Here is a 19,957-nt window from a genome sequence, read left to right on the forward strand (position 1 = left end):
AATTGGGCATGCAAAAGATTTGCGCAAAACTTGTGCCCAAAGTTTTGACCGATGCTCAAAAAACGCATCGCTTGGAAGTCTCCAAGGAGATGAAAAAAATGTGTAGGTACAACCCTAATTTTTTGGACAACGTCAGCACTAGAGATGAGTCATGGATATTAGAGTACGACCCAGAAACGAAAAGACAGAGTGCGGAATGGCACACCACGGCGTTGCCTCGCCAGAAAAAAAGCTCGAATGTGCAAGTCACGCGTGAAATCAATGCTCATTGTCTTCTTCGATGTTAAAGGAGTAGTGCATCACGAGTTCGTCCCACCTGGCAAGACCGTTACGGGTCAGTTCTACGAAGAAGTGCTTCAACGGCTGAATAACCGCGTCACCCGCGTCCGAAAGGAGATCAAAAATTGTTGGAAACTCCATCATGACAATGCACCGTCTCACACCAGCTTTGTTGTGACCTCCTACTTGACCAAAATTCGCGTCAACGCGCTTCCCCAGCCACCCTACAGTCCCGACTTGGCCCGCCCGACATTTTTTTTGTTTCCCAAACTGAAACGAGAGCTGAAGGGGAAACATTGGGACACCGTAGAAACCATCCAGTCTACTACGACGTCACTTCTAAAAAGCTTATCGGTTGAGGACTTCCAGGGAGCCTTCAATTCATGGAAATCGCGCTGGCAAAAGTGTATCGATGCAGAAGGGTCATACTTTGAAGATTTTTAAGTATTTGTAAGAATCTGATCATTAAAAGTATTTTTTAAAAAATGAGGCTCATTACTTTCCGGACAAACCCTGTATATATATTATTGATTCCATCAAAGAAAAATTAGTGAACCAATCACGATAATTACGTTCCTTTGAGTTCGAAACCAGTGAGTTAAATGTATTCTGCCACTCTGGGCATCTGACTCCAGCATTACTTCTTTAGCAAACAAAACTGCTTTTGTCCAAAATGTGCAGTGTGTTTTGAGTTCTTTTTAATTATCTATATCCCTAACCTTATTAAAAATAGTCTAGGATGCGATTTTATGTTTACAAATTAGAAAATTTTCCTGAGATGGGAAATCTTCTGGGATGGGAGGCCTTTCAATCTCTCCTCCTCTTAAATCACCATAGATCGTTTAAAACAGCATTTTCAGAGTTACAGTTTCAAACAATTTCTGAGGGAGCTCTCCAAACCTCTTCTCCCCTACCATTACCAAAGACAATTAGAATGCATTTTTAAGGCAGCAAGTTAGAAAAAATTTTTCCTAGTGTGGGGCTTCGAGTCTTTCCTTCACGTAACATCATGAAAATATGGTATTAACCTGCGTTTTTAGCACTACAATTGCAAAAAAATTCCACCGGAGAACCCCCGAACCTCACTCTTCTTTACGTAATTAGAGATAATATTTGTGTTTCTAAAAGGTTTCAATTTTGAAAAATGAGCGAGAGAGGGGGGTGGGGTCCTCCAACCCCTTAATATTACGAAAGACAGAACGCATTTCTAAGATTACAAATGAGAAAAATTTCCCGGGAAGGGCCTTGAAATCTCCCCATAGACAGGGGAGCGCCACCAAGCCACTTCTCCCCTAACATTACCAAAGATCGCCTAAAATGAGTTTTTAAGACTACAAAATTGAAAATTTTGTAGACCCCCTTATTTGGGAGTTAATATTATAAAGCAACATATTTTCTTTCCCCGATAATCTAATAAGCGAGCTCGACTACTTACAATCAGGATCTTTTTGTCAATATTTAGATCTATTAAAGGTTTACTCATAAACCAGAAGCTGGACCTATTCTCTTTGTATGTATTTAAGATACGCTTGAAATAATTAAAGGGCCGCTAGTTCCATACGTTCCCCTACGTTTTTGATCTAACGACGGACATAAAAAGATATTATAGCAACAGTTAGACATTTAATTATTTTCAACTTATGTCGCCTAGTGAAAATTCCTTAAAAAATGCTCTGGTTTGAGGTTGGGCAGGGTGAGAGTTGCATGTTGAATGTACAAGATATCTACCTGGTCAAGAACTGCAAGTTGGTTTGCTTGAACTAAAATAAAAATTAATTTCATTCAGATACATAAGTGAGATCATTTTTGCTTGTTAGGGTTTTTTTTCGGTATCTTTGTACCAGGATTGACAAGTTTTTGATGTATGCGTTTTTGACAGTTTAAACCATGGTTTAAACTGCCATGCCAAAAACCTTTAATTTTGTAATTGCTCTATTAACCGATATGATTGACAGCTGAAACAATGTTAAAAGATGATTAATACAAGATATGATCAAATATGTAATGAACTTTTGATGAAATAAAAGACACCATAAGCAGCTGGTGCACCAAAAAAGTGGGGTGTCAAAGGAGATTAAGGGGGGGGGGGCACACCACCAAAGTTCACTTTTTTGGAAAATTAAGCTACCTTATTGGATGTTATAACATCGTTATTGATTAAATTGCCTCCTGAAAAATTTAGGATGGATGGTTACAGTAGTTAGCCTTCTTTAAATTCAAACCATAATCTTTATGAAATAACACGAGAAAAATATGAAACACACTTATTAAGTCAATTCTCCTTTCATTAAACATGTGAATCGATCAGCATTATCATTTTTTAAATGACTTACTTTTCAACTTGGGGAAAAGTAAAGGAGGCAAAGACATCCTTACTCTTGAAAGTGAGTTGCCAGTTGCCCCTGTACCAGTTGCCTATGATGAACACAAGTCTGAATTATCCATATGTATGCATTATTGTAAAATATCAGTTGAACTCTTTGCTATATTTCCTTTCAATTTATTACTACGTGTATTATAAGAGTTTACTAGCATTTTTGTTTGATAAATTGTGAACAGTATCGACAGCAAAAAATGAAATGGAAATGGGGGAGGATGTTAAAAATTGTTAATGCTTGAAAGATCTAAGTATAATTTTTAGAAATACTTGTCATTGCTGCAATAGTTCTTAGCAATAGCTTGCAATGTAGCCCTGCAATGTACAGATGTGACAGAACATTTTGTGCTTTGTTTTTATTTTTAGAAATTAAAAGGATTTTAGAGATTTTGAAGGAAAAATGGAGGGAGGGGACCCCCTTATGCAGGGCCGTCGGAAGAGCTCACAGCGCCCGAGACGAATGTTTCCCGCCCCCCCCCCCCCTATACGCACAGAAAAATCAAGTTATAACATCAGTGCGTAATACATACTTGAATTTTTTACATTTTGATAAACAGAACAATCAAAGGGCTATGCTTATTACAAATTAAACACAAGCAATGAATCTGTTTTTAATATTTGTAAAACATTAATGCCCCAGAAACTTTTCGAAAAATCGAAATGTTAAAAATCCAAATATTTATCTAGTAAAATGTCATCCCACTAGATAAAAAAACAAACAATTAAAACTGAATTGGTTATTCATATTGATCAAACTAAGAACACGAATAAATAATTTTCTGACTAATAAATAGAAAATGTATTTATCGAAGTCAATTACCTCAAAATTAAATTTCAATCTGGACTCGTCCAATGATTCTTTTCACAAATTTTTTGGTTTTACTTGTACGAATTTAATATCAGTGTTCTTATATATGTTATAAACAAAGATGTTATTCTTTTGCATCAAATATTTGAGTTTTAGAGAGAAGCACACAAATACTCAACAACACCGAAAATCGCTCAGAATTGCGTTTTTGGAGCTCTAATTTCGAAAAATCACTGACCCTAATATTAAAAAGTATGACCTTACAAATTGCTTTTAAGACTTGAGTTTAAGAATCACAAGCAATGCGTTTTTCAAACGATACTTACAAAAAATTTAAGTAGGAAAGCCCCTAAAGTAAAATACTGCTTAAACTTTTTGAACCATAATTTTGAGCAATTTTCCAAGGAAATGCTCCAAATCCTCCTATCCATAAAATCTTGTTTAGAAATTAAAAAAAAAAAAGTACAATAATAAGTTAATAAGAAAATATAAAAATAAGTTTGTATAAAGTTCGTTTTTGAAACTTCAATTTCGAAAACTTGCAGGGGGAGAAGGAATTGATTTCAATCTATTTTTAAAAAAATAATCGATCTGAAACAGTCTGTGAGCTCCCTCCCTTACCCTAACGTCAATAAACATGGCCTATAATCGCATTTAAAGACTAAAATTACATTTTAAAACTGAAAGTTTCAAAATTTTTACCGGACACCTTTTGATTTTTTTTTTCTATCTGATCAACAAAAAAATATGTATATTTTTTTTTTCCAATATGCCCCCTTAAGAAAATTTTCTAGTTACGTCATTGCATGCAGGGGCAGAACTCAAGCAAATTTGGTGAGAACTAGACAAATGTGAAGTACCTTTTGTTTGATTCTAAACAGTTATGTTCTCAGAAATTGTATGTTTCAATGATACAAAAGAAACAAGTGTTTTGGAGACTGAGAGACAGGAATATTTTCATGCCATAGGACAAAATAGAGAATCATTGCAATGATTCTCTATTTTGTGTGTCTATGGCTACGTATCTATGATACCTGAAATGAGGGGGTGCCCCTAATTTCGTGTGAATGTCATCGTGTTCCGTCGAAACGAGGGGCGCCTGGAGCGATTGCCCCGCTCGCCCTCCCTTTGGGATGGCCCTGCCCTTAGGTATGTGTTGATTTGAAATCGCAATTCCACCAATGTTCCCTGTTTAATTCTTTATGTCCTTTCAGTTTTGATTATACTAAGCAGTTTATAAAATATAAAATGTATTTATGTCTGACTCGTACCATGCCAATGTGTGCATAAGAAATTATTTATGTATAATGCACAACTAGATTGGTAGAGACTTAACCCATTAATGCCGGTTTCGAAAAAAAAAAATAAGTTTTGATAATTTTTTAGTATTTGTTCATTTTTGTGTCTTATTTTAATATTTATGGTGTATTTTTTCTACCAAGCGGCTTTTGTGTAGTCTGAACGTTACATTTATTGTTTGATTGTAATAATTATTGATTATCGATTATAAATATCTATAATTGTAAAATATTACTTCTGCTTACATAAAAGCGTTTTCTAATTAAAATTTAACTTTTTAAAAAAGAAAATTTTTGTATTTAATTTATAAAAGAAAATTTTAAAAAATATGAGCTGAGAAAAAGCTGAAACTAAAAAATAGTAATTTAACGAATTTTTTAAAAAACGAATACTTATACATTAGAATGAATTTCGGATGAGAAGTGGGTAGTCGTTGCAAAGAATCTAGTACATGTGCCATTCTTTTCCATCACTTTGCAGAAATTGCCCAAGAAAAAATTGACGTCTACAGTTTTTTTTAAACAGTTTCTAATATTACATTCATATTCATCTACAGATCAAAAAGGGCTACCCCACAGATGCACTTGCTATGCGTTTTTAATGGCCCCGGTAGCAGAAAATGCGAGACGGGAGACGTGCGTCGCAGATTTTTCAGCGACCTGCAGACAATTTTGAAAAAGAACAAAAAGAAAGAAAGAAAAATTAATAAATAAAAGACAAAAAAAATAGATACAACTTTGCAAAGATCGTTTAGAGATTGTTTTTTGGCCGGAAAGGCGATGGATGCTTTCTGCATTTCAGCTAGAAACATAGTCGTCATATTTGGTCATTCACAAGATCAAAGTAGATCAGATGCTTAAGTGCCTAAGTTTTCAAAAACAAAGCAGAATTGGATGCTTATTTAACTACAAACTGATGAAAATAACTTAAAATGTGCAACAAATCGTTTTCTTTTCTTTTTATTTTTTAAAGTAATTTTCTTGAGGAATGAAAAGTTTTATATTTAAAATTCCACCTTATCTTCATTGCTTTGGATGCAGAAGTGCTAAAAGCTTTTCAACTAAAATGTAACCTCATGAGGATTTTTATTTTCAAACTAGAGGACCCGACAGATGTTGTTCTGTTCAAACTTTATAAAATGAAAAGTTAAAAAATTTCAATAAGTTATCAAGTGTTTGAACCGTTTTGTTGAAAAAATAAGTAAAAAGGAAATGTGATTTAAGCTCTTTGGTGTCAAATGCGTATATTTATTACAACTTGATTTATCAAACGCCCACTGAGCAGTTGTTTTATTAATTTTTTTCTCCCGCACTTGATGGTTTGTTCCTTCAGCCATACTCAATGGATAAAAAGCGTCCTCAGATATTAAGGGTAAAAAACTAACTACCCATCTAGAACAAACAGGAAATCCCGCTGCAACATCCTCCATACGAAGAAAAAGAAAACAATCGAAAGGATGGCGTTTAAAAAAAAATAAAAGTAAAAACAGTTCTTTGAATAAGCGAAAACCACTCATCCCTCCCCCCTCCCGATGTAAAATAAATTTATTCTTCAACTAAAATGACTAAACACTCTTTAAAAACAATTCTTTGCAATTTGAAATATTTCGCCAAGTAAACAAAAGATACAATACATTACATTAGTAGTAGCTATAAAATGTAAACAAATCATCATGCCACTCTAATATTTATGATCAAAGTCGCCAAGCTACCACGTTACTATAAACCAGCCGATCAGTGAGCGAATCCAACTCCGACCGATTAGCAGTTCGATCTTTTGAACGAAAATTTTAAAAACTTCATATATTGCCTAATGTGTTCTTTCCACCAAAGATGAGAAATCTTTCACTACACAGATCTTTTGTGTAAAGGACTACACTGTTGTAATTTATCTGGACGAAAATAAAATTTGTTTCGTCTTTAAGTTCCATCATATTTTCCTTTAATAATGTACTGATTAGTAAGATAATCCTTAAAGCCTTCTTGACATCCATTATTCAAATGGATTTGAGCCGAGAAACAAATGTTGCTGGGTACGGTACTTTCTGATCATTTGATTAGGAAAACCTAAAGCACCGATCCGGTCACATGGTTCAACTAAGACGACAGAACACACGTTTGGCGTGAACCTTCCAGTACTTTACTTCAAAATATATCTCGAGATCTAAAATCGTTGCTTTCAAGAGAGAGAGAGAGTGAGTGAAAGAGAAATAAAGGCTTCACTCTGCACTCTCTCTTTCTCTCTACATTTTATCTATTCTCAATTGACATATCACAGTAGGAATTTGCATTACAAAAAGCAGAGCTGGCTTTTTATTGTCCTTTGGCAACGGGTTAAACATTTATTTCAGTTCTCGCTCAACAGTTGGTTAAAATAATTATTAATCATTTGGGAGATATAACTATCCAATGTTTAAGTTGATTAATTAATTAACAAAAGCGTTTCCGATTCGATCCATCGCACTTTGAAACCATGCTTGCCACTACTTAATTACACAAAAAATTTGATCAAAATCGGTCCAGCCGTTTAAAATCCTTATGGTGACAAACGTCCGCACAGAAGATTTTTATATATTAAGGTTATTTTTTCGCAACAAATTCAAAAATTTATATTTTAATTTTCGGCATAGTCGTTATGTTTGGTCATTCCCAATATGTTGGTAAGCAAGACACTTTAAGTGCCTATGTTTTCATAAACCGAATTGGATGTTTATTGCAATGCAAACTGTTGAAAATTATGCAAAATGTGCCATTTTTTCCGGATAATTCTTAATTTTCTTATAAAGTGAAAATTTTATCTTAAAATAATATCTTATCTTCATTGCTTTAGAGGCTATAGTGCTAAAAACTGACTGTTTCGTCTAAATCGTAGTTTTTTAAGGATTTTGAATTTATTTCTACTTTTATGTGACAAATTCAAAAATCTAATTAGAATCACGCCTTTTTCGCGCAGACGCCATGTTTGGTCATTCGCAAAATAGAAATAGACGACACTATTACTTGCCTAAGTTTCCAAAAACAGAATTTGATGTTTACCTCAATACAAACTATTGAAGATTATATCAAATGTACAATAAATCATGTTTCTTTTTAAATGATTTTCATAAAAAATGAATTATTACCTGCGCAGTTGCATTTGCTTTGGAAGCTTTGCTATAAACTAAAACATTCATCTAAAATGCAGTTTCCTGCAACTTTTCATTTATTAACTTATTTATTCATCTAAAAAAATTAAAAAACCTATTTTAACCTAAATTTTCCACACTTAAATAAATATGTATTGCTTAAATGCTTTTCATAGTGCGCAGAGTTCTATTTATTTTTATGAAAGTAGTGAAAAAACTGCCCCCCCCCCCCCCCCCCCCCCCATTTTTTTATACTTTAGAACTCGGCGACAGTGGTAGGCCACTAAGTTTTTCAGGTCTAACGGCCACTGGCCAGTTGAAAATTTTCCGAGTCTTGACCTTTACTTGTGTATTTTATGGAAACTCAAAATAAAACTGATAATAATGCTGCAGATTATTTTCAACTGCCCAAAATAGTGTCACAGACTTGATAGCAAGTTTTTGCTACTAGATCAATAGCTATGACATAAGAAAAATTACTTTTTTATTACTCAGAAATGCTCCAGTTACATCCTGATTCATATCATGTCTTGTATACTTAATTGCTTGCAAATGCTACAGGAGTACTGCATTTAAATTTTGCAACATCATCTTCATTGCAACAATATCATACTAGTCTTGGTTGAATGTATGTTTCTTCATTTCATTTTTTGAACTCAATGAAGCATCCAATTGGAAATTCTCTTTTAATTCATAAGTTGAAAGAATAAGTTCTTTTAGCACTTTAGTAAAAGTAAAAAATGCCAATGATGGCATGAGTTTCCTCTGATACTTTGTATTTTTCCAAATATCCAAGTGAAATGTCAGCCTAAACCAATTTGTTTAGGTGCTGATGAAATAAGTCTGGAAAGCATATATCCAAATCAAATCGGGATTGCTCTTATTAACTTTTGCCTCCATGATGTCGATAATAAAGAACTATTGACTCATTTACAGTGACGCATTCTGAGATTTCTAAATATTTGCCACTTTGTTGAAAGGTTAAAAAGGGAGCAGACTTCAAAAAGCCTAGAAAAAAATCATCTTGAATTTTTTACTTGAAATATGAAATTTGTAATTCAAATGAAAACTTAAAATTCATAAATTCTTTCAAAAATATCACTTATTTGTACAAACTTTAGGTCAAACATTTCATTTTCCTGAAGCAAGACTGAGACTTCATATTTTTGCCAGTTGGTACAATTTTCTACCACAGAAAGTAGAAGTGAATATACAACACAAAACAAAGATGAAAACAACTTTTATAAATATATTTGAATCAAATACCTTGTTACAATTGCGATTCAATTTTAAAACATTTTTGGAAGTACTGAAACAGATGCAAAACTTGCATTTTTACTTTTTGACAGAAGAGGAATGCTGTTGGATTAATTTTTTATTGAAGTTTTAAGCCTACTAATATGCCCATTTTTAACAAAGACGTAGTAATTTTTTTTTTTCCTTTTTGTGATTATTTACTATGTTAAATGCATAGCTGTTGGCAGATAGCACCATGTAATGACGAATTATTTTTTGTCCCAGCTGGTATATTTTTGTACCGACCAGCATTAATGGGTTAACACAAGACTCTACTGATTCAATGATAGCTGCTACACTTTATGTCATGCCCGGATCTGCATACCCACAGTACAGGGAGGCCCACGTCCTTAAAAGGCCCCAACGCTCCGAGAAATTAAAAAAAACTGGCACCAAGACTTCTTAATGTTGCAAATATGCTCCAAAGCAGAGTACTTGACGATGTTCTGCAATGTACAATCATTTGACCAAAATTGTTCTGCACGGACTTCAAGCATTGTTTACACAAGCAACCAACGTGACCTCTTCCACAAATCGGAAGCCCTGAATCAAAAGTCACCTGAAGTGGGTAGTCGTTGCAAAGAATCTAGTACATGTGCCATTCTTTTCCATCACTTTGCAGAAATTGCCCAAGAAAAAATTGACGTCTACAGTTTTTTTTAAACAGTTTCTAATATTACATTCATATTCATCTACAGATCAAAAAGGGCTACCCCACAGATGCACTTGCTATGCGTTTTTAATGGCCCCGGTAGCAGAAAATGCGAGACGGGAGACGTGCGTCGCAGATTTTTCAGCGACCTGCAGACAATTTTGAAAAAGAACAAAAAGAAAGAAAGAAAAATTAATAAATAAAAGACAAAAAAAATAGATACAACTTTGCAAAGATCGTTTAGAGATTGTTTTTTGGCCGGAAAGGCGATGGATGCTTTCAGCATTTCAGCTAGAAACATAGTCGTCATATTTGGTCATTCACAAGATCAAAGTAGATCAGATGCTTAAGTGCCTAAGTTTTCAAAAACAAAGCAGAATTGGATGCTTATTTAACTACAAACTGATGAAAATAACTTAAAATGTGCAACAAATCGTTTTCTTTTCTTTTTATTTTTTAAAGTAATTTTCTTGAGGAATGAAAAGTTTTATATTTAAAATTCCACCTTATCTTCATTGCTTTGGATGCAGAAGTGCTAAAAGCTTTTCAACTAAAATGTAACCTCATGAGGATTTTTATTTTCAAACTAGAGGACCCGACAGATGTTGTTCTGTTCAAACTTTATAAAATGAAAAGTTAAAAAATTTCAATAAGTTATCAAGTGTTTGAACCGTTTTGTTGAAAAAATAAGTAAAAAGGAAATGTGATTTAAGCTCTTTGGTGTCAAATGCGTATATTTATTACAACTTGATTTATCAAACGCCCACTGAGCAGTTGTTTTATTAATTTTTTTCTCCCACACTTGATGGTTTGTTCCTTCAGCCATACTCAATGGATAAAAAGCGTCCTCAGATATTAAGGGTAAAAAACTAACTACCCATCTAGAACAAACAGGAAATCCCGCTGCAACATCCTCCATACGAAGAAAAAGAAAACAATCGAAAGGATGGCGTTTAAAAAAAAATAAAAGTAAAAACAGTTCTTTGAATAAGCGAAAACCACTCATCCCTCCCCCCTCCCGATGTAAAATAAATTTATTCTTCAACTAAAATGACTAAACACTCTTTAAAAACAATTCTTTGCAATTTGAAATATTTCGCCAAGTAAACAAAAGATACAATACATTACATTAGTAGTAGCTATAAAATGTAAACAAATCATCATGCCACTCTAATATTTATGATCAAAGTCGCCAAGCTACCACGTTACTATAAACCAGCCGATCAGTGAGCGAATCCAACCCCGACCGATTAGCAGTTCGATCTTTTGAACGAAAATTTTAAAAACTTCATATATTGCCTAATGTGTTCTTTCCACCAAAGATGAGAAATCTTTCACTACACAGATCTTTTGTGTAAAGGACTACACTGTTGTAATTTATCTGGACGAAAATAAAATTTGTTTCGTCTTTAAGTTCCATCATATTTTCCTTTAATAATGTACTGATTAGTAAGATAATCCTTAAAGCCTTCTTGACATCCATTATTCAAATGGATTTGAGCCGAGAAACAAATGTTGCTGGGTACGGTACTTTCTGATCATTTGATTAGGAAAACCTAAAGCACCGATCCGGTCACATGGTTCAACTAAGACGACAGAACACACGTTTGGCGTGAACCTTCCAGTACTTTACTTCAAAATATATCTCGAGATCTAAAATCGTTGCTTTCAAGAGAGAGAGAGAGTGAGTGAAAGAGAAATAAAGGCTTCACTCTGCACTCTCTCTTTCTCTCTACATTTTATCTATTCTCAATTGACATATCACAGTAGGAATTTGCATTACAAAAAGCAGAGCTGGCTTTTTATTGTCCTTTGGCAACGGGTTAAACATTTATTTCAGTTCTCGCTCAACAGTTGGTTAAAATAATTATTAATCATTTGGGAGATATAACTATCCAATGTTTAAGTTGATTAATTAATTAACAAAAGCGTTTCCGATTCGATCCATCGCACTTTGAAACCATGCTTGCCACTACTTAATTACACAAAAAATTTGATCAAAATCGGTCCAGCCGTTTAAAATCCTTATGGTGACAAACGTCCGCACAGAAGATTTTTATATATTAAGGTTATTTTTTCGCAACAAATTCAAAAATTTATATTTTAATTTTCGGCATAGTCGCCATGTTTGGTCATTCCCAATATGTTGGTAAGCAAGACACTTTAAGTGCCTATGTTTTCATAAACCGAATTGGATGTTTATTGCAATGCAAACTGTTGAAAATTATGCAAAATGTGCCATTTTTTCCGGATAATTCTTAATTTTCTTATAAAGTGAAAATTTTATCTTAAAATAATATCTTATCTTCATTGCTTTAGAGGCTATAGTGCTAAAAACTGACTGTTTCGTCTAAATCGTAGTTTTTTAAGGATTTTGAATTTATTTCTACTTTTATGTGACAAATTCAAAAATCTAATTAGAATCACGCCTTTTTCGCGCAGACGCCATGTTTGGTCATTCGCAAAATAGAAATAGACGACACTATTACTTGCCTAAGTTTCCAAAAACAGAATTTGATGTTTACCTCAATACAAACTATTGAAGATTATATCAAATGTACAATAAATCATGTTTCTTTTTAAATGATTTTCATAAAAAATGAATTATTACCTGCGCAGTTGCATTTGCTTTGGAAGCTTTGCTATAAACTAAAACATTCATCTAAAATGCAGTTTCCTGCAACTTTTCATTTATTAACTTATTTATTCATCTAAAAAAATTAAAAAACCTATTTTAACCTAAATTTTCCACACTTAAATAAATATGTATTGCTTAAATGCTTTTCATAGTGCGCAGAGTTCTATTTATTTTTATGAAAGTAGTGAAAAAACTGCCCCCCCCCCCCCCCCCATTTTTTTATACTTTAGAACTCGGCGACAGTGGTAGGCCACTAAGTTTTTCAGGTCTAACGGCCACTGGCCAGTTGAAAATTTTCCGAGTCTTGACCTTTACTTGTGTATTTTATGGAAACTCAAAATAAAACTGATAATAATGCTGCAGATTATTTTCAACTGCCCAAAATAGTGTCACAGACTTGATAGCAAGTTTTTGCTACTAGGTCAATAGCTATGACATAAGAAAAATTACTTTTTTATTACTCAGAAATGCTCCAGTTACATCCTGATTCATATCATGTCTTGTATACTTAATTGCTTGCAAATGCTACAGGAGTACTGCATTTAAATTTTGCAACATCATCTTCATTGCAACAATATCATACTAGTCTTGGTTGAATGTATGTTTCTTCATTTCATTTTTTGAACTCAATGAAGCATCCAATTGGAAATTCTCTTTTAATTCATAAGTTGAAAGAATAAGTTCTTTTAGCACTTTAGTAAAAGTAAAAAATGCCAATGATGGCATGAGTTTCCTCTGATACTTTGTATTTTTCCAAATATCCAAGTGAAATGTCAGCCTAAACCAATTTGTTTAGGTGCTGATGAAATAAGTCTGGAAAGCATATATCCAAATCAAATCGGGATTGCTCTTATTAACTTTTGCCTCCATGATGTCGATAATAAAGAACTATTGACTCATTTACAGTGACGCATTCTGAGATTTCTAAATATTTGCCACTTTGTTGAAAGGTTAAAAAAGGGAGCAGACTTCAAAAAGCCTAGAAAAAAATCATCTTGAATTTTTTACTTGAAATATGAAATTTGTAATTCAAATGAAAACTTAAAATTCATAAATTCTTTCAAAAATATCACTTATTTGTACAAAATTTAGGTCAAACATTTCATTTTCCTGAAGCAAGACTGAGACTTCATATTTTTGCCAGTTGGTACAATTTTCTACCACAGAAAGTAGAAGTGAATATACAACACAAAACAAAGATGAAAACAACTTTTATAAATATATTTGAATCAAATACCTTGTTACAATTGCGATTCAATTTTAAAACATTTTTGGAAGTACTGAAACAGATGCAAAACTTGCATTTTTACTTTTTGACAGAAGAGGAATGCTGTTGGATTAATTTTTTATTGAAGTTTTAAGCCTACTAATATGCCCATTTTTAACAAAGACGTAGTATTTTTTTTTTTCCTTTTTGTGATTATTTACTATGTTAAATGCATAGCTGTTGGCAGATAGCACCATGTAATGACGAATTATTTTTTGTCCCAGCTGGTATATTTTTGTACCGACCAGCATTAATGGGTTAACACAAGACTCTACTGATTCAATGATAGCTGCTACACTTTATGTCATGCCCGGATCTGCATACCCACAGTACAGGGAGGCCCACGTCCTTAAAAGGCCCCAACGCTCCGAGAAATTAAAAAAAACTGGCACCAAGACTTCTTAATGTTGCAAATATGCTCCAAAGCAGAGTACTTGACGATGTTCTGCAATGTACAATCATTTGACCAAAATTGTTCTGCACGGACTTCAAGCATTGTTTACACAAGCAACCAACGTGACCTCTTCCACAAATCGGAAGCCCTGAATCAAAATTATTTCATGCAGGAAGGTTTTTTTTTTTTCAGTTTTTGAAACTTTATATTTGACTATTCATTTCTGTGAAACCTAAACCGATTAAGATTCTCCAAAAATATTTCATATACTTTCAAAAATGCATCGAAGAGCAAAGATGCAGAATTTTATAAAAATCCGAACTTAGTTGTCAAATTACGGTTTTTTTGGTTAATTTTACATGGCATGAAGGAGCAATTAAAGTAATGTTAACACTTTCAAGTCTGAGCTATTTCAACCACATATCTCCCTCCAGACTGGGGTTTTTTGGCACTTTGCATGATTTTTTAAAAAATACTTGGAAGATGTGTATTTTAGTAATTTTTATTGTACAGTAAAACCTGTCTACAACGATATTATTGGGACCTAAAAAAAATATCGTAAGAGACAGGTTATCGTTATACACAGTTTGATTATTCAAGTTGACATTTTGCTGGGGCCAAAAAAAATATTGTTATAGACAGGTTTTTTGTTATAGACAGTATTGTTATACACAGGTTTCACTGTATTGCATACTTCAAGATGTTTTCTTTTGTAATAAAGGGACTACAGTCGACTCTCGATATCTCGAAGTACGAGGGACCAAGAAAAAGATTTGACATAGCCGAAGTTCGAGATACCGAAAACTAACTATTACTTCCCTTTTGAAACAATTGTAAAAGTAATTAAACAAAACCACTCATAAATGCTCAGATAGGAGAGAAAACTTGTATTAGTTCCCCCCCCCCAAAAAAAAAATACAAAAGTGTGTAAAACTTGAAGAACATAAGCAAAAATATTACTAATAAAAAAATGTATTTCTTACTTCACATTTAATAAATATTGCTTTATACTTGCTTGTTTTTTTGAATTAATATTTCTGCTATGTATGAAATCATTAATTTTACTCATGGCATTGAATATATCCTGTGGAACATTTTCCCGACTTTCAATAGAACGATGAATAATCGATAGTGCATTACTAACATCTGCATTTGTTGGCAAATCATTATGTTCAGAAATTTCAATTTTCTCTTCATTGTCCGTACCATCTTCTTTAGCTGTTACTTCTGCAATAATATCTTCATCGCAGGTAATGAGCTCGGAGTCAACGTTTATGAAGTCAGAAAGTTCCAATGATTGTTCTTGAAACACATCTCTGAACTCGTTGTCCAAACATTCGTTAAGCTCATCAACAATATTGGGAGCACTTAAAGGAAAGAATCCGCATTTCTGAAAACAATGAGCAATTGTGTCTTGGGAAACATCATTTTGCCAGGCACTAAAAACCATCCGAAGAGCATCTAATACCGATATGGAACTTGTATGCTCTTTATTATTTTCAATATCGTTGATGAGCTTTCTAATTACTCGTTTCCTATAATGTACTTTTAAATTACGAATTACTCCCTGATCAGCTGGCTGAAGTTTTGCCGTTGTATTTGGTGGGAAGAATTCAAGCTTAATTGACTTTAAATTTTTTAACTTTGGATGTGCTGGACAATTGTCCACAAACAGCAAAACTTCTCAAGATTTTTTATGAAAACTCAAATCAAGTTTTCTCACGTATTCTTCAAACAGCTCGCTGGTCATCCAGGATTTCTTATTGCTTTTGTAATTTACCGGCAAAGATTTGACGTTTTTAAAGCAACGTGGGTTTTTCGATTTACCAATAACTAAGAGGGGTAATTTTTCTGATCCATCAGCATTGGCACCGACAAGAACAGTTAAGCGATCTTTGCTCATTTTTCCTCCAGCGCAGGACTCTCCTTTGAACATTAAAGTTTTTTGGGGAACACATTTGTAGAATAATCCGGTTTCATCAATATTAAAGACGTCTGATGCTTTGTAACCAAACAGTAGGGTGGGAAGTCTTATTCTCCATTCTTCACAAAGACTTTCCGGGACGTCTTTAGCTTCTCCATGTAAATTCCGAAAAACTATGTTATGACGAGCTTTAAACCTCTCGAGCCATCCACTGCTTGCTACAAAGTCCATGTGTCCAAGGAGTTTGCCAAAATCAAGTGCTTTTTCACGAAGCAGAATTCCACTCGCAGGGATTTCAGTCCGCTTATGCTCATAATTCTTAAACCATTTCAAGAGTGCCGTTTCAATGTCGGTGTATGTGCACTCCTTGATTTTTTTACGATTAAGATTTGCAGAACCGCCCTTTGTTTCGTAATGTTCTAATATTTTTTCTTTGTTCGACATTATTGTCGATAATGTATTCGGCGGTATGCCATATTTCAGGGCCAAGTCCTTTTTCTTAACGGTAGGATTATTCTCTACATCTTTAATTAAATCGACCTTTTCTTCAATAGTTAAAATTTTTAGCTTTCTCTTACTCATTTTTCAAAACGCTGAGCATGCAATCATTTACTAAATGCTATGAGTGCTAAAAAGCTGAGATCAGCGAAGCTTCAAGTGAGCAGTTCCAAGTTCAATTGGTGGGTCACTAACTGGTTTAGCCCTCACCCAGGGGGTATTACACATGCTCTCTTTCTTGCTAATCCCTTATCAACGTCTGGTCTATCTCCCTTTTGTACTCGTTCTAACAGAGCCACTGAAAAGAACTTATCGAAGCGTGAACAAGCAACGCGTGAACGAGTGCATTTTAGCTCTTTCTCTCGTCAAAAGAGGTGGCAACCTGTCAATTACGCCCCCGTCTTCAAAGCCCTAACAAAAGGGAGCAGGTGGTGAAAATAGCAGAATTTTCTCCGTCATTTTATGGTCAAGTTGGTTTCGCTACTGATAATCAGGACAATAAATGTTAAGAGATGTCTGTCTCAAACTTCGAGATAAGCGGAGTGAACTTCGAGTTAACGAAAAAAAAACCCATTAAGAACATTAGCAGAAGTTTGGGACCATCCAAAAACTTCGACATAAGCGGAAATTCGAGTTCAGCGAAGTCGAGATATCGAGAGTCGACTGTATTTGAATGAAATAAATTTTTAGTAACAAATTGTCGAAAAAAGCATGTTTGAAACTTAAAAGAGTTCTGCATAGGAAAATATTATTTTTAACCATAAAAGTTTACCCAGATTAAATTAAAAACTTAACTTGAACAATCTTGAACAAATATCTGTAAATAGGTTTAATTTGTAAATAAACATATTTAATAAAATTTATTTCTAAAAAGGCTACGTATAAACGTATTGAACTCTTACTTTTATTTGATCCCAAGAGAATCTCATGCTTATTTAACTTCACTAAAAACGGCAACCCCAATAACGCTCGGCATAGACCTCAAAGTGTTAATAAATTAGTAAATTACTAAAATAATAAATGAAATGAGTCGCAAGTTGGATAGCATATAATAAAATATTTCAAAACTTTATAAATAATTGAAATATTTTCAGGATGCAAAAGGATTGAAATCTCAAACGAGACACGCAATTTTTGATAATGGGCATGTTTCAATGTTGGTATGTTTCCAAAACTTGCGTTTATGGGGGAAATTGCAGTGGAGGAAGATCAATCGGGCAATATAAGGAAAAGGGGATCCAAAAACGCTACAAAAATAAGAATCTTTTCATATTTAAAATATGAAATTTATGCAAAAACTGCAGATTTTCTACGAACATCTTTTAACTCAAGATGGAGTTTTGCACAAATTCTGCAGATTTCTTGAAGTTTAAAGTAAATTTAAAGTTGGTGCAAATGACTTTCGAGTTTTCTGCCGAATTTTAGATTTTCTTCTAATTTAAAGAAATCTGCAGAATTCTATCTTGAGTTGGAAGATGTTTGTAGAATTTCTGTAGAAAATTTGTCTGAGTTTTCCTCTCACATTTGAACAGAATTGTTCTGCAGCTCAGGCATCTGTTCTGCGACGTACGTCACAAATTCAGTAGTATTCTGCTTTTGGTCAAATATACACTGCCAGCCTCTGGGGAGGGGCCCCTACAAGTTTTATTGCAGGAGGCCAATAATTTATAGATCCAACCTGCTTGATGTTTTATTCTTTCTCAGATAAACTTGAACAAAAAGCGTTAAGGGGCAAATTCATATTTGAGATTGATCTAGAAAGTTATCTTTTTTTAAGAACAGCAGCAATCCTGGCGAAAGGCTGTGGAAAACAGCAGAACATTCATTTCTTAATAAGAACCTTTTTTTTCTGAAGTTTAACTTAGTCAAAAAATCTTCTTAAAGTTGAAAGCAGTAATTTTTCACTGACATTTTTTCCATTATCACATAATTATATGGAAACGTAAGTTAAAAAAAGACATTCCTGAGCAACTGTTTGCTACCTGAAATGTACAAAAAATACTAATTTCAGACTACAATGATCTTTTTGTTAAAAATAAAAGTTTTGAATCATTTTTGATAAATGTTTATTGTTACTGTCAGTTTTTCTTTTTTTTTTTTTTTTTTTTTGTAAAATAATTCTCGCTTAACATACAAAAAAAAAAAAAAAAAAAAATGGAACCATTTTACGATTTATGGTAGTTTTAAGGAGCTAAACAGTGCAAAATTGAATTTTCAAAAGGAAAATTGTACATTTCTGACAAAAAACACAAATTACACATCATACGTATGATTATAATTTTTTTGCTGGGAAATGTTGGTAAAACACAAGCATCAATTCAAACAGAGTACATACCATTTTTCAGAGTCAAAAAATAACTATTGACTAAGATTTGAGGAAAAATATTTTTTTAAAAATATCAAAAAAAAAACAAACTTTGTTTTAGTAGCTTATATGTTATGCTGCATATTACATAACACAGAAATTTCAACTTTTGGTGTCAAAGCAAATGTTTGAATTTTTTTATTGGTTGTTTCATGTTATGTATCAAAACAATATTACTTCCAGAAGCTACAGGTTTTTTTTTTTCCAGAACTGAAATATTTTCAATTTTGACATAGATATAAGAGAGACAAAAAATACTTGGCGACCATCTTTGATCCGCCATTTTAGATAGAAGCTCACATCTAATTATAAATTTGTGGTACATCGACCCTATTTTCGACCTAAATTCACTGTGCTATATTGCTTGTGGATTAATTTTTCTATAATTTATATCTAAGAACATTAAATTATCAATTTTGTACAAGCATTACAAAGATACCAAAAGGAAAACCCTATTTTTTAGTTATGTTTTTCCTGCATTGTGTAAGGTTAGCAAGTCTGTGTTGCATTTTCAGTGTTTTATTATTTTTTTAAAGCTTATATTGTTTTTATGAACTTTTAAAGCATGTATTCATCGATAATATTAGTATTAACTTAAAATATTTGGTTTATCAAAAAATTACATTACTACCATACCTAATTTAACTAGTATTCTAGTAATTAAATTGGTACCTAAATTAATTTTAGTTTCTTTTATAGGTTTGTTAAGATATAGCAAAGAAATGAACAATGCTGGTGTGTTACAGTTCAAGTGAGTATGCATAACGGTTGACCTGTTAGTTCTTAAAGATTAATGTGGGGTGTGGGGGCATTGTGTTGTCACATTCCCCCGAAAATTCCTAAATTTTTTTCCAACTTTTAATATTTTACCGAGGTTTTGTTGGTGTTGCAAAAAAAATCAGGTCACTTTAGGAGAATTTCATGGACCATTCACAAAATATTTTATCATAAAAACAGGCTCTTTGCAAGGCATTTTCTTATAAAAACTAACCCATTAAAACATTTTTAAATGGCTGAATAGAAAGTCTTCAGCACA

The 19,957-nt window shown here is 33.2% G+C and overlaps 1 protein-coding gene across 3 annotated transcripts in view; it reads left to right on the forward strand.

Annotated features, from left to right (window-relative positions):
* Window positions 1-19,957, forward strand: part of LOC129224304 (transcriptional repressor p66 alpha-like) — a 47,499-nt gene that overhangs the window by 4,690 nt on the left and 22,852 nt on the right. For all 3 annotated transcript variants that reach the window (XM_054858738.1, XM_054858739.1, XM_054858737.1), the window contains exon 2: window positions 19,621-19,672. In XM_054858738.1, coding sequence (XP_054714713.1) covers window positions 19,644-19,672 — 29 coding nt within the window. In that variant the 5' untranslated portion in view covers window positions 19,621-19,643. The remainder of the gene's footprint in view (window positions 1-19,620; window positions 19,673-19,957) is intronic.

This window comes from Uloborus diversus, chromosome 6, assembly GCF_026930045.1.
Source record: "Uloborus diversus isolate 005 chromosome 6, Udiv.v.3.1, whole genome shotgun sequence".
Lineage (NCBI taxonomy): Eukaryota > Metazoa > Arthropoda > Arachnida > Araneae > Uloboridae > Uloborus > Uloborus diversus.